The 13,717-nt window shown below is 32.6% G+C and overlaps 1 protein-coding gene across 1 annotated transcript in view; it reads right to left on the bottom strand.

Annotated features, from left to right (window-relative positions):
- Positions 1 to 4,242: 4,242 nt before the first annotated feature.
- The window catches only part of LOC127700193 (putative Polycomb group protein ASXL2), a 35,375-nt gene continuing 25,900 nt past the window's right edge, over positions 4,243 to 13,717 (bottom strand). Inside the window, exons 10-12 of the mRNA XM_052203631.1 lie at positions 12,370 to 12,446; positions 11,762 to 11,793; positions 4,243 to 10,266 (exon numbers count right to left, since the gene is read on the bottom strand). Of these exons, the coding sequence (XP_052059591.1) occupies positions 8,379 to 10,266; positions 11,762 to 11,793; positions 12,370 to 12,446 (1,997 nt within the window). The 3' untranslated portion in view covers positions 4,243 to 8,378. The remainder of the gene's footprint in view (positions 10,267 to 11,761; positions 11,794 to 12,369; positions 12,447 to 13,717) is intronic.

Genomic DNA, 13,717 nt, shown 5'->3' with positions numbered 1-13,717 from the left:
TTTAAAAAATAAAATCCCATAGGGTTCTATAGTAAAACCCTCCTTTCTTTTTGCCCCTCAAAGTACCCTTTTATAAACCCCATTGCACAAACAAAACCCTGATTGCACCACTAGACATGTTAGTCTAACATATTGTGAAACCCTAAGTTAATCTGACAAGCGGTTTTGGAGAACGGGTGCGGACAAGTTCAAATTTAAAAGCGGTGGAAGAGGAAGAGGAAGAGGAAGAGGAAGAAATAGAAGAATAATAATAATAATAAGAACTGAGCAAAAACAATAAGTCTTCCCAAACTTCGTTTGGGAGACTTAAAAATAAAAAAAAACAATAAGCATGTCTAGCAAAACACTGAAAATGATAATTCCACCTGCAAAATATCGCTGAGATCATTCTGAGTTTTTGGTGGTGTTTGTATTGCTAAGTCATTAGTTTTCTATGTCGTGTTTTCATGAACTTGTTTGTCTTTTTGTCATCTTCAATTCTTCCGTGGTGTTGTCAGTTTCTCTTGACTTTTGAATGTCCTTTTGGTATCGTCCACCTCTTTTTGGATTTTTGAAAGATTCTTTTTTTAGTTTTATTGTTTATATTTTATAATCTGGTAAAAACTAGCAGTTAAAATATTTATTTATAGATCTCGTACCAGGGGTGATCTAAGATGAGTTTTGAATATCTATCAGCCACTTATTTTTAGCTTATCTAACTCAAAGGTTTAGTCACTGTAAGCTTTGCTCATCACATAGCATTAGTTGTCTTTTCTGCATCATTAACTTTGTGAAAATCATGTTATCTAAAACTATTGGCCTAGTTGGAACAAAGAAACAAACTATATATGGGTTGTCTTGGTTTAAAACTGTATACAAGGTTCCCATGAAATCCAGAGTGGTGTGCCAGATTGTAAGTTTCAAAAATCAAAGAAATCATGAAAATGTGGTCAAACCTGTCAAACATGTGCACCTTGCAACAATTCTCTAATTATCAAAATAGTTGACCTTCAACTTCTTACAGAAAGAAAAAAAATTCAAATCACAAAAATAATTTTACCCTGCCAAGATCATTAATATGACTGCAATATAAAATTGTAACATTTTTTCTTAATGCGCCCCTGTAATTTTTGTTTACATTGGAGCATTTCTTACCCTTTATGGAATTTGTTGTTGAAGGAAGATTTCTGGTACTTTTGGATCATTTATTCAAAGCTACTCTCTACTCACAGCAATACAGAGCTTGGTATATGGTCTTTTTTTAGGTAAATGGTTTCACTGTTAATTTGTGTACCATAGTTTTGTTTTGTTGAGATGTTGTCTCATTGACCTATACATTGTACATACTTTTCCTTTTGTTTAAACCAATAAGTAAAAATCGATACTTTAACTGAAAAAACTACCTTGATGAAGTCCTTAATAGATTTTTATACAACCGCAAAAATTTTTTTATATTGGTATGACGTTGGCGTCGTCGTCGTCGTTGTCGTCCGAAGACACATTAGTTTTCGCAATCTAACTTTAGTTTAAGTGAATGGATCTCAATGAAATTTTACCATAAGGTTCAATACCACAAAAGGAAGGGGGGGATTGATTTTGGGGGTTATGGTACCAACAGTTAAGGAATTAGGGGCCAAAAAGGGCCAAAAATAAGCATTTTTGTAACTTCCAGACATAACTTGTGTGTAAGTGTATGGATCTCTCTGACATTGTACCACAAGGTTCCATATCACAAAGGGAATGCTGGGATTGATTTTGGGGGTAATTGCCTCCAAATTTTAGGAACTAGGGGCCAAAAAGGGGCAAAAAACAAGCATTTTTCTAGTTTCATGACAATAACTTGTGTGTAAGTGTATGGATCTCTCTGACATTGTATCACAAGGTTCCATATCACAAAGGGAATGCTGGGATTGATTTTGGGGGTAATTGCCTCCAAATTTTAGGAATTAGGGGCCAAAAAGGGGCAAAAAACAAGCATTTTTCTAGTTTCATGACAATAACTTGTGTGTAGGTGTATGGATCTTTATGAAATTGTACTACAAGTTTCCATATCACAAAGGGAAAGCTGGAATTGAGTTTGGGGGTAATTGCCCAAAAAATTTAGGAATGAAAGAACCTTAGTGAGCACGCTCACATACCCCATGTCCCCACATTGTCATTGGAGAAATAAAATAAGTGCAAGAAAAAAAAATTGTATCAGAAAAAAAAATTGAATCATAATTTCCTGTCAATATGCACATCTACATAGTATGTCCTTATTGTCTACACAGTTTCATGAAATTCTGTTGTGTGGTTTGAGAGGAGTTGCGATGACAAAAGGTTGCAGTAGTATATTGGGCAAATAAGTTCAAAGGGGCGTAACTCCTGGAAAAAAATTGAATCGTAATTTCCTGTCGATATGCACATCTACGTAGTGTGTCCTTATTATCTGAAAAGGTTTCATGAAATTCTGTTGTGTGGTTTGAGAGGAGTTGCAATTACAAAAGGTTGCAGTAGTATATTGGGCAAATAAGTTCAAAGGGGCGCAACTCCTGGAAAAAAAATTGAATCGTAATTTCCTGTTGATATGCACATCTACCTAGTATGTCCTTATTATCTGAAAAGGTTTCATGAAATTCTGTTGTGTGGTTTGAGAGGAGTTGCGATGACAAACTGTTGCAGTAGTACATTAAAGCAAATAAGTTCAAAGGGGCGTAACTCCTAAAAAAAGAATTGAATCATAATTTCCTGTCGATATGCACAACTACATAGTATGTCCTTATTATCTAAAAAGGTTTCGTGAAATTCTGTTGTGTAGTTTGAGAGGAGTTGCAATGACAAGAAACAGGACTGACGGACTGACGGATGGACAGACAGACGGACAGACGGACGGACGGATCAAAAACATTATACCCACCACAACTCATTGCGTGGGGTATAATAAAGGGCCAAAAATAAGCATTTTTCTAGTTTCCAGACAATAACTTGTGTTCAAATGTATGGATCACTCCGAAATTGTACTGCAAGGTACCATACCACAAAGGGAAGGCTGGGATTGATTTTGGGGGTAATTGCCTCAAAATTTTAGTAATCAGGGGCCATAAAAGGGCAAAAAAACAAGCATTTTTCTAGTTTCAGGACAATAACTTGTGTGTAAGTGTATGGATCTTTATGAAATTGTACTGCAAGGTTCCATATCACAAAGGGAAAGCTGGGTTTGAGTTTTGGGGTAATTGCCCTAAACGTTTAGGAATTTGGAGCCAAAAAGGGGCCAAAAAACAAGCATTTTTCTAGTTTCCAGACAATAACTTGTGTTCAAGTGTATGGATCTCTCTGAAATTGTACTGCAAGGTACCATACCACAAAGGGAAAGCTGGGATTGAGTTTGGGGGTGATGAATCATAAGTGGGTTCAAAAAATTAGGGGGGGGGGATTTTTTTTACCCTTTTTTTTCTTTAAAATTTTCCATTTTAAATTGGTTATTTCTGATTTATATATAAAAGCAAATAATAATGATATGGTTTGAATAGGTAAATTAAAATTTTTTAAGTTTTTAGACCACTTTCATTCTGTGTGAGAAACCTATGCTGTGTCAAATATTTAATTACAATCCAAATTCAGTGCTGTATCAAGCTTGAATGTTGTGTCCATACTTGCCCCAAATGTTCAGGGTTCGACCTCTGCGGTCGTATGAAGCTGCGCCCCAGCGGAGCATTTTATTTATCTTGCTGACATCAACTGATGATTTTACTGTTGCAAATTCAGTTTTCCGGCAATGCTTTGGCAGAGCCAGAAAAGGATATTTGCAACTGAAAATCTAGGTTTGAAGTTGGCAAGTATTAAATACATTAGGGCCATTCCATTAAAATGTATATGGGAGGGTAGGAAGGGACTTTCAAAATATCCCTACAACCAAGAACCATTTTTTAGATAATTTTCCATAATGGTAATAGACGCATACTGAAAAAAGACCCATGACCCACATTCAATAATTAAACTTCCCTTCCTACCCTCCCACATACATTTTAATGGAATAGCCCTTACGGTTAATCTATTCTAATACATTTGCTAAATTGTGTCTGTTAAATATTAATTGTCCCATTGCTATCTTCTCATTTTTTACTGTAAAATATTGTTGACTTTTTATGTTAAGTTGGTGATACTACTTGACCAGAAACCAATCTTATTTTCAATTATAACATACTTGTTCAAATTACACTTTCCGAAGATGCTCCTTAGACAACATATTACTATTACTAAATACTAATATAAAAGACAAAACACTCTCTTTGTAATAATTTTATGTTCACAAATTATCAATGGAAAATACATGCACATGTAACTTCCCCTGCACTTGAAAACATGTGCATTGTACATGAAACTTCCCCTGCACATGAGAAAAAAAATAATCAATTGATGTAAAACACAAGAAACTTCATGATTATGTTAGGATTACACTGTTGTGTCTTCTAACAAGTAAATGAACATTGTAAATAGAATGAAATGTTTACCATTTCCAGGTTTGCATAACATATTGATGTGGTTTTTTCCATAAATGCCATAAAATATTTCTTATTCATGTAAATTCATTTTTAAATTCAAAGTCTTCACTATATTTTTATTTTGGGAAAAAAAATCTACTACCAGAAAGATATACAAATAATTACTATATCATTATTGATTATTGATATACAGCAAAGTTAAAGTGTGCATTAACTTTAAAAAGATAGAGTGCACACTCAATCACACATGGCTGTAGAAATCGTATTGTTCAGAACACATATGGCAGAGAGAATAAAAAATAAATATCATTCTCACATATTTACATACATATATACAAATGAATCATGTAATATAAAAATTCATATTCAAAACGGTTCTCTCATCCCATTTGATAATAAATTTCATATCTTTCCAAAAAACAAACACTCAAATATATTACATTCACTCCTATCAAAATCCTTTTGTTAGTTTTACTGTTCAAATCTAAAATTATTTCAACAACAAAAAAAATCCAATACTTATCCAGGGTAAAAAGTTTACTACTATAAAATTGATGGAATGAAATTTCTTTGAAAATTGTTTTTAAGAGGGACATTAAAGGGAGTTAATTCAAACTGTTTGACTTATGATTTATCACCAACAAAATTTTTAAAAAAATCAGTTACAAATGGATATCTGCATTTTTAATAAGAAATTATGACTACTTCTATATATGAATCATTAAAAGGATGAATTTCTGATTCAGGAAAAACAAATCTCAAAGGACTGTTATTTTTCAATCAGAGACCAAATGAAGTAGAAGTTATCAACTATAGGTCACCATACAGCCATCAACAGTGATCATACCATATAGTGACCTATCAAAGGCCCTGACAATTGAAAATAAAGCTTTATTTTTCTAAATGGTGGAAAAAATAGAGTTTGTCTAAAACACAATGTCATGTTAGTTTTATTTTCAACCAGACAATTGAGAGCGAGCTATCAAAGGCCCTGACAATTGAAAATAAATCTTTATTTTTCTAACTGGTGGAAAAAATAGAGTTAGTCTAAAACACAATGTCAGGTTAGTTTTATTTTTTACCAGACAATTGAGAGAAAAATTTACTGATAAGATTTACCAAATATAGTGTTCTTTCATTCATGGAAACAGTCAATTTTAATGATAAAAATTTAATTTAATATTTTGAGTAACAATTACTTTTGTGACATTAAATGTTGATGAGCTGACTTAATAAGTGTCTATTCCCAAAAGGTTTATTTTATACATGTCAAAGTAAAAAGAACTCAGAAAAATCAATATGTGATTCTTCTTATAGTATTGACCTACTAACCCAAAATAAATATCAAATGTTAAACATAAAACAAGAAAACTATGTGAATCTTTTATCGTGATAAACATCAGCTTTACAGTATTCATGATATCTGCTAAGTGCCTAGAATCAGCTGTCCACTTAATCATCATACCCAAAATGTTACAACTCTGTCAACTTTGACCGTTAATAAAAGCACAAGGGTACTCATGATCACATTAGCTTGTTTTACATCAAATGATTCTAAATGACATACCTTACTCTATGCATCAACTGTGATCTATAATTTATCATGTGTAAAAATGATTTTAAAATCTCACAATGTCAACTATTTCATCAATAACTCAAATACAATTCATAATTACTATGTACAAAATAACCACAGTGGAATCCTGAAGATTTTGATTAATATATTTCCAAAACTATTTGAATGTATGTGTTTAAATAAAACTGATAGCAATGGAAAAAATCTAGTTACTGTCTTCTTCAAAAATCTCAAAGGGCAGTAACTGAGAAAAAAAAATCAACCAATGGCACAAAACTTCCATATGCACAACTGCACATATTATGGAGCAATTCTTTAATCTGTCATGTTAAAACTATTTTATATTGCTCTAATGAAAACATCAGGTGCATTTTCAGTATAAAACATTTATGATGAACATACAGATTTTCGAGGTAACTAATGTTATCAATTATATAGACATATTCATCTAACTGGTATAGTGGTAACGATAAATTAAGAGAGAGAACTGCAATTCAAACTATTTGCCTAGTACAATGTAGTATGATGTAAATCATCATTAAATACAAGAACAGGTAAAATGGGGAGATCTTTTTCTACCATATAAACCCATACATGTATGGTAAATGGCAAAATCAAATATACCAGTAACAAAGGTGGCAGGGCCACTATTAAAACAACTTATTTCTAAGGTATAAATTAATGGCAGAATAGTTGTGCACTTGTGTGTTATTTCATATATACTACAAATGATGCAATGATTCTATGATAAATTACAATATAATCTTTCAAATGATAAAAATCAATGTGGCCATATTTGTCAAAAGCACCATTTCATACAAAAGATTTTTACTATTACTTTCATTCTTCAATTTTTGCAATATTCTTCTACAAAAAATGTTTTCTAATGCATAGTCATGAGAGAGAATGAGGTAATATTATATAGTGTATATAATTGGAGACATTATTTACTTCAGTGAAATTTTACGTAACAATATAACTTCTTGCATAAAACTAAAATGATTCATATGCTTCAATTAAAATATAAAAGTATTTAGTGAGGTTCAAAAGTAACAAGGTTCCAAAATAATTTTTATATATTGAAAGACATTTGCTAAAGTTCATAATTTTGTTTTAAAGGCAGAAAAGTTATATGTTTGTGTGCATGATTTTGTGATATAAGCATTTAACATTTTTACAGGAAACAGGAGCTCTTGTTTTTTCATATTTTTTGTATAAAGGGGTCAAAATCTTTTAAAAATTAACAAGATTTAACCAGATTTTGCAGGGATGTCATTTAACTTAATTTAAGGTTTATTTTGTGAAATTATAAAAAGAAAATTGGAGGTTACCAGGCACAATTATTGAAAGATGTTAAATTGAAAAAGTCAGAGGAACTCATGATAACAAGGAGAAGATCACTGATATGTCCAGCCAATATTCTGAATTGAAATTATTATTCATTGACCAAAAGCTCAAGATATTTTGAAAATGCAATTTCTATTCCTACATCATTAATAACTAGCAAACTAAAATCCAAACTAAGGTAATAGATTAGCAAACAGCCTCACATGCAAGTCACATGTACGTAACATAATTAGAAAGCTGCTTCAGTTTTTTAGTATCAATAGCTTATGTGGTTCAAAAGATATGTCCCTTCCTTGTATAACTTGAGCCTGGAATCATGAATTTTCAATGGACCACATCAGCCATTATGATAATCAAACTTAACATGTATTTCAAAGTAAGAAAGTACTTATCTGTATGCTGTCTCACAATTCTTTTATACATATTATGAAACACAAACAGTAAAAAAATATGTCAAAACAATTTGAAATTACAAACCAAAAACCATTTGTTTAATATAAACGCAGAAGCGGCAGTAATATGCTCCCAAAAAAATAAGTTTTTGAACAACAAAATATCATTTTCAAGGCATGTTTTTGATGAGAAATTTTTGGGACAAAAAGTATATCTCTGTTACTGTGACTTGACTGTAAGAGTTGCCCTCCACCTATTGCAGTTTATTCAAAATTCTGACCAAATTGCCATTTATTATATCAAACCAAACTGTTTAACTGGTCAGAAATTTAAACTGCTGTAGAAAATCAGTCAAGTCGTGAAAGTGCAAGGTGATAAATTTTCTGACAAGCTGAACATTTTGGTTTGATAAAACAAATGGCAATTTGGTAGGAATTTTTAATAAACTGCAAAAGGTGGAGAGCAACACTTACAGTCAAGTCACAGTAAAATAAATAATAAAGAAACATTAAAAGAAGATAAGATAATAAAATAAAAAATAGAAAATAAAGAATGCAACCAAAAATTGGAACAAGTTCTTTATCATAGACTCATAAACTGTGTCATGTTGTTATTAAACAGTTTAAACAAAGTCTTGATGATCCAATACAGTCATGATGACAGAAGGCTCCACATTTGTTACACATAATCATAGCCTTAAGATTACATGCACAATCCTTCGACACACTATTTGGTACCACCTTTATATTTTGATTAGACGTGGTTTGAGTGGACAACTTGACGGTATTATGTTTAGCACTGAGCTGTTGAACAAGTTGAGCGGCACTGCAAACCACAATTTTTGTAACTTGTTTGTCACCTGATTGACTGATTTGATTGGCTGAAGCAGGTCTCTGAATCAATATTTGCGGCGTTTTATGACCTGATGTGGTAACAGTGCCACTCTTGGATAAAAAATTCAACTGTTCTGGCGTTAGATTTAAAGTAGTAGTATCAGTAACAGAAGTCTTTGGTTGTAAAGGTGCACTTGATTCATTCAAACCAACACTAGCAGAACGTACAAGATTTTGTATCTGCACATTATTTATTGGTGGAGCACTTGATGCTCTTGCTGGTGATGAAGAAACAGTACTTAAACCCTGGGAAGAAGATATCAATTGCATTAATGCTTGGTTTGTCATTGTATTTCCTGCTGGTATCAGGAACTTTGTGTTGGTTCCTGGTACAGTTACTACACTTGCAGGTGTTACTGTTGTTGATGGCACACGTGTCACTGATACCACATACCCTCCTTCTTTAGCACCTGATGTCTGTTTATTTGAAGCACTAGTATTTACAACACTTGTAGAAGTCTGAAGATTTGAAGATGTGGTCAGTAGTAATTTTGAGGCACTTATGTGATTAGCTAAAGGTACCAGTTTAACTGGTGATTGAGATTTCAAGTTTATATTGCACATTTCTGGAGCATTTTGTTGTGGATTCTCAGACTGAAACTGAGCCATTGTTTTTTGTATAACACTCTGACATATTTCCATTGAGCGTTTGATATTTATTCCACTCAAACCAGTATTTTTACATATCTCCATCGACCGTCTCAAGTTGATTCCATCCTTTGTTAACTCCTCCTTCTCTTGATCTGATGATTTTACAGGTGTCTTACTCCCAGGTTGAAGAACAGGTTTGTTAACAGGCGATTGTTTTTTAGCCAGTATAATATTTGGGATGTTTGATGATTTACTGCCAAGATTAACAGGAGATAGTTTTTTACCTAGCATTATATTTGGGATATGTCTGTTTGGTGGACTCTGTATTGGACTGTGATCACTTTGGGGACTTAACTGAACATTACGCATCTGCACTCTTGCCTTTGTCTGAGCTTTGATTTGAGCTAATGTTCTTGTTCCTTGAGTACGCACAGCATTTGTCACTTTTATTTGAGCAAGCGTTCGTGTCTGAGCTGGGGGTCGAATAATTGGAATATTGTGCAGTATAGAGGTTGTTCTTGGAGGCTGACTCAAGGAAGCTTGAAGAGAGGTATGTTTGATGATAGGAGGTTGTGATAGAGAGGTAGTCAATGCCGATGTCAACAAAGAAACTTGAGGTTTTGTTGAAATTGCTTCTGACACTTCTGTTATAACTATTGGATGATTGTACGTGCCTATGCTTGAAGTTACAATAGGAGGAGGAGTCTTTGCTTTTTTGATTGGACTAACACTAGCAATATCATCCTCCTGTTTTATTGAAGGCGACACAGGCCGTTTGACTGCATGTGGCTCATGTTTATGCTCTTTATGAACAACCTTTAATAACAGTCCTCCAGGAGAGTCATGGTTGTCTTTAAATCTGTTGACAGTCTGAAAAATTGACCTTTGTTTCAACATATTAGCTACAATAGTAGCCTTTTTAATCTGAGGTTTCCTACTAACGACTGGGTGTACCTCTGATGTTGGTGAAGGCATATCAGCTTTAGGAACTTCGTGCTTGATTCTCCTGTAAAATATTTGTATGATATTAACAAAGGTACAATATGAGCATTTTTTTTTTCTCGTTAATCACAAAAAAAAAATATGAAGCATAATTCAAAACAGGCTGTTAGTTTTCTCAATTCAATAGTTTCATATTTTTCATGTCTGGGCCTTTTATGGCAGACTATATGGTATGGGTTTTCTCATTGTTGAAGGCTGTACGGTGACCTATAATTGCTTACATCCACTTAATTTGAGCTTTGGTGGATAGTTGTCTCATTGGCAATCATACCACAACTCCTTATTTTCATCTAGTATGCATATAGGCCTTTCATGGTTTTTAGTGTTATTTGGTTGCTGCCACACTGGTTACCTCTTTATATCTAGTTTGTGTTACAGGTTTCAAGATAACATTTATGGTTTTATATATAAAGTCTAAATTGAAAACAACAATCAAACCTATGATTGCGTTGGATAAAAACCGCAATTTTTATACGTGTGCATGCAAAACAAATTTCTTGTTAGAGGGGTCTAAATACAGCACAAACAACATTTTCCAAAAGACCGAAATAGTGAAAAAGTATATTTTAACAAACGCATTTGACTAACAGGTCGAACAACAAATGTTCTTAAACCCTGCTGACTGCCATTGGCAATTGCCAAATAAACAGATCACCAATGTAATATATATATATATATATATGCATATGTTTTGTGTTGACTGTTTCTAAAATATGACAATAGTTCATGTCAAAATAACTCTCATGCAGAAACCAACAATTTTATGATTTATAGCCATTTCAAGGTGCATTGCTCTGGGATAGTATATGGAACAAAGGAGAAAATCAAATTTAAACTGCATCTTACGGTTGATAGTAATATATAACTCATAGCAAACTAGCAATAGTACTGTCATCATGAAACCATGAATTTTACCATTCTGAGAAAACTCAAAGGGGCATAACTCTGAAACAGTAATTGCAGCAGTCCTGCATTTCCTGCATTACTCAAAAGCAAAATCAAGATATCATCCAGAAGTACCGAATTCAGGCTTGTATAGTCTGCGGTTTTATTCACCAAAATTGAGCCTGCCAGACAGGGGTGCAGTTTATTGAGTACAATAAGCAAGAAATAAGAGAAAAACTTGATTTCGCAAGTTTTGTTTACGTTGATCCATATTTGTTATTAAGATTGTAGAGGGCACTCATCATTTTCAAAACTAATAATTTACGTAATCCATATCAATATCTTGCAATTTTTATTCCAAATCTAATAAAAACTGATAAATTTCAAAACTAAAAGCTTCACTACAAATTTCTCATTTCTTTTCACTGCATTGCATAAAATAAACTGGAATCCGCCTGAATTATACTGAACGAAAAAAGTCAGCGGGGACCCAGCTTAAGCATAACGATGTATAAATTTCAGTTTTATTTTCTCGTACTGAGATTTAAAAAAAATGTAAATGTCAAAGTAATTTCTGAATATATATTTAATTTAGAAAAAGACACAATACATACCTTTTACCCCATACTGGTTCAAAGTGTTTGACCTGAAAATGACAAATAAAATTATTACAAAAATTATCATAAATATCTATTATTAAAGATATATTCATATAAATATAAGGAGATGTGGTATGATAGCTAATGAGACAACTTTCTACCAAAGACCAATGGATCTGAATGAAAGCACCTATAGGTCACTGTATAGCCTTCAACAAAAATATCTGACTGGATCAAGACTTTCAAATGCTGTGGGAAACCCAAACTTTGCTTCTATAGTATTAGGGGAGAAAATGTTTACACAATCCTTCAAAATATAAATTAAAATAAATCTAAGTTTGTATTTGACATAAACCATATATCCTCCTGTCAATGTAAAGGAAACAAAGGTCAATTTTACAAGTGTAAGGACAAAGGGGCATAACCTGAAAGGCGGAAGTAACAGAATGCTTGTATTTTGGGATAGTGAGGACACTGTTACTGGATATTCAAACTGCAAAAAAAAATTAAATAATAATTATGAAACAGTAAACAACATGTGAGCCATTTGGTACAAAAATTTCAAGTAATAAACAAAACTTCAAAATAAGTACATTTTAACAAACTTTAAACAAGTAACAAACCTTCCAAGGATCTAATCTACTCTGTTCTCTTTCCTCATCCTGTTTTAACCTGCCTTGATTTTCTGGAGTTAATTCTCCTGCAATAAGGAAAAAACAGAAATTAAATAAAATGCTTCGCTAGGGCGCAGCTTGATACGACCGCAGAGGTCGAACCCTGAACAGTTGGGGCAAGTATGGACACAACATTCAAGCTTGATACAGCTCTGAATTGGATTGTTATTAAATATTTGACACAGCATAGGTTTCTGACACAGAAAGAATGTGGTCTAAGAACTTGAATTTTTTTAATTTACCTATTATGGTCCAATGTCCAAAATCAAAATACATGGTTAGATTTAGCATATCAAAGAACCCCATATATTCAATTTTTGTTAAAATCAAACAAAGTTTAATTTTGGACCCCAACTTGGACAAACTTGAAAACTGGGCCCATAATCAAAAATCTAAACACATGTTTAGATTCAGCATATCAAAGAACCCCAAGAATTCAATTTTTGCTAAAAACAAACTAAGTTTAATTTTGGACCCTTTGGACCTTAATGTAGACCAATTTAAAAAACGGGACTTAAAATTAAAAATCTAGAATATACGGTTAGATTTGGAATATCAAAGAACCCTAATAATTCAATTTTTGATGAAATCAAAGAAAGTTTAATTTTTGACCCTTTTGACCTCAATATGAACCAATTTGATAGCGGGGCCCACAAATAAAAAATCTAAATTCATGGTTAGATTCAGCATATCAAAGAACCCCATATATTCAATTTTTGTTGAAATAAAAAAAAATTTAATTTTGGACCCCAACTTGGACCAACTTGAAAACTGGGCCCATAACAAAAATCTAAACACATGTTTAGATTCAGCATATCAAAGAACCCCAAGAATTCAATTTTTGTTAAAATCAAACTAAGTTTCATTTTGGACCCTTTGGACCTCAATGAAGACCAATTTAAAAAACGGGACCCAAATTAAAAATATAAAAACACGGTTAGATTTGGCATATCAAAGAACCCCAATAATTCAATTTTTGATGAAATCAAACAAAGTTTAATTTTGGACCCTTTTGACCTCAATATGAACCAATTTGATAACGGGGTCCACAAATAAAAAATCTAAATACATGGTTAGATTCAGCATATCAAAGAACCTCAAATATTCAATTTTTGTTGAAATCAAAAAAAGTTTAATTTTGGACCCCAATTTGGACCAACTTGAAAACTGGGCCCATAATCAAAAATCTAAATACATGTTTAGATTCAGCATATCAAAGAACCCCATATATTCAATTTTTGTTGAAATCAAACAAAGTTTAAATACTGGACCCTATCTTGGACCAACTTGAAAACTG

This window comes from Mytilus californianus, unplaced genomic scaffold (assembly GCF_021869535.1).
Source record: "Mytilus californianus isolate M0D057914Y unplaced genomic scaffold, xbMytCali1.0.p SCAF_1, whole genome shotgun sequence".
NCBI classification, from domain to species: Eukaryota; Metazoa; Mollusca; class Bivalvia; order Mytilida; family Mytilidae; genus Mytilus; species Mytilus californianus.
This window is presented reverse-complemented; position numbering and strand designations above follow the sequence as displayed.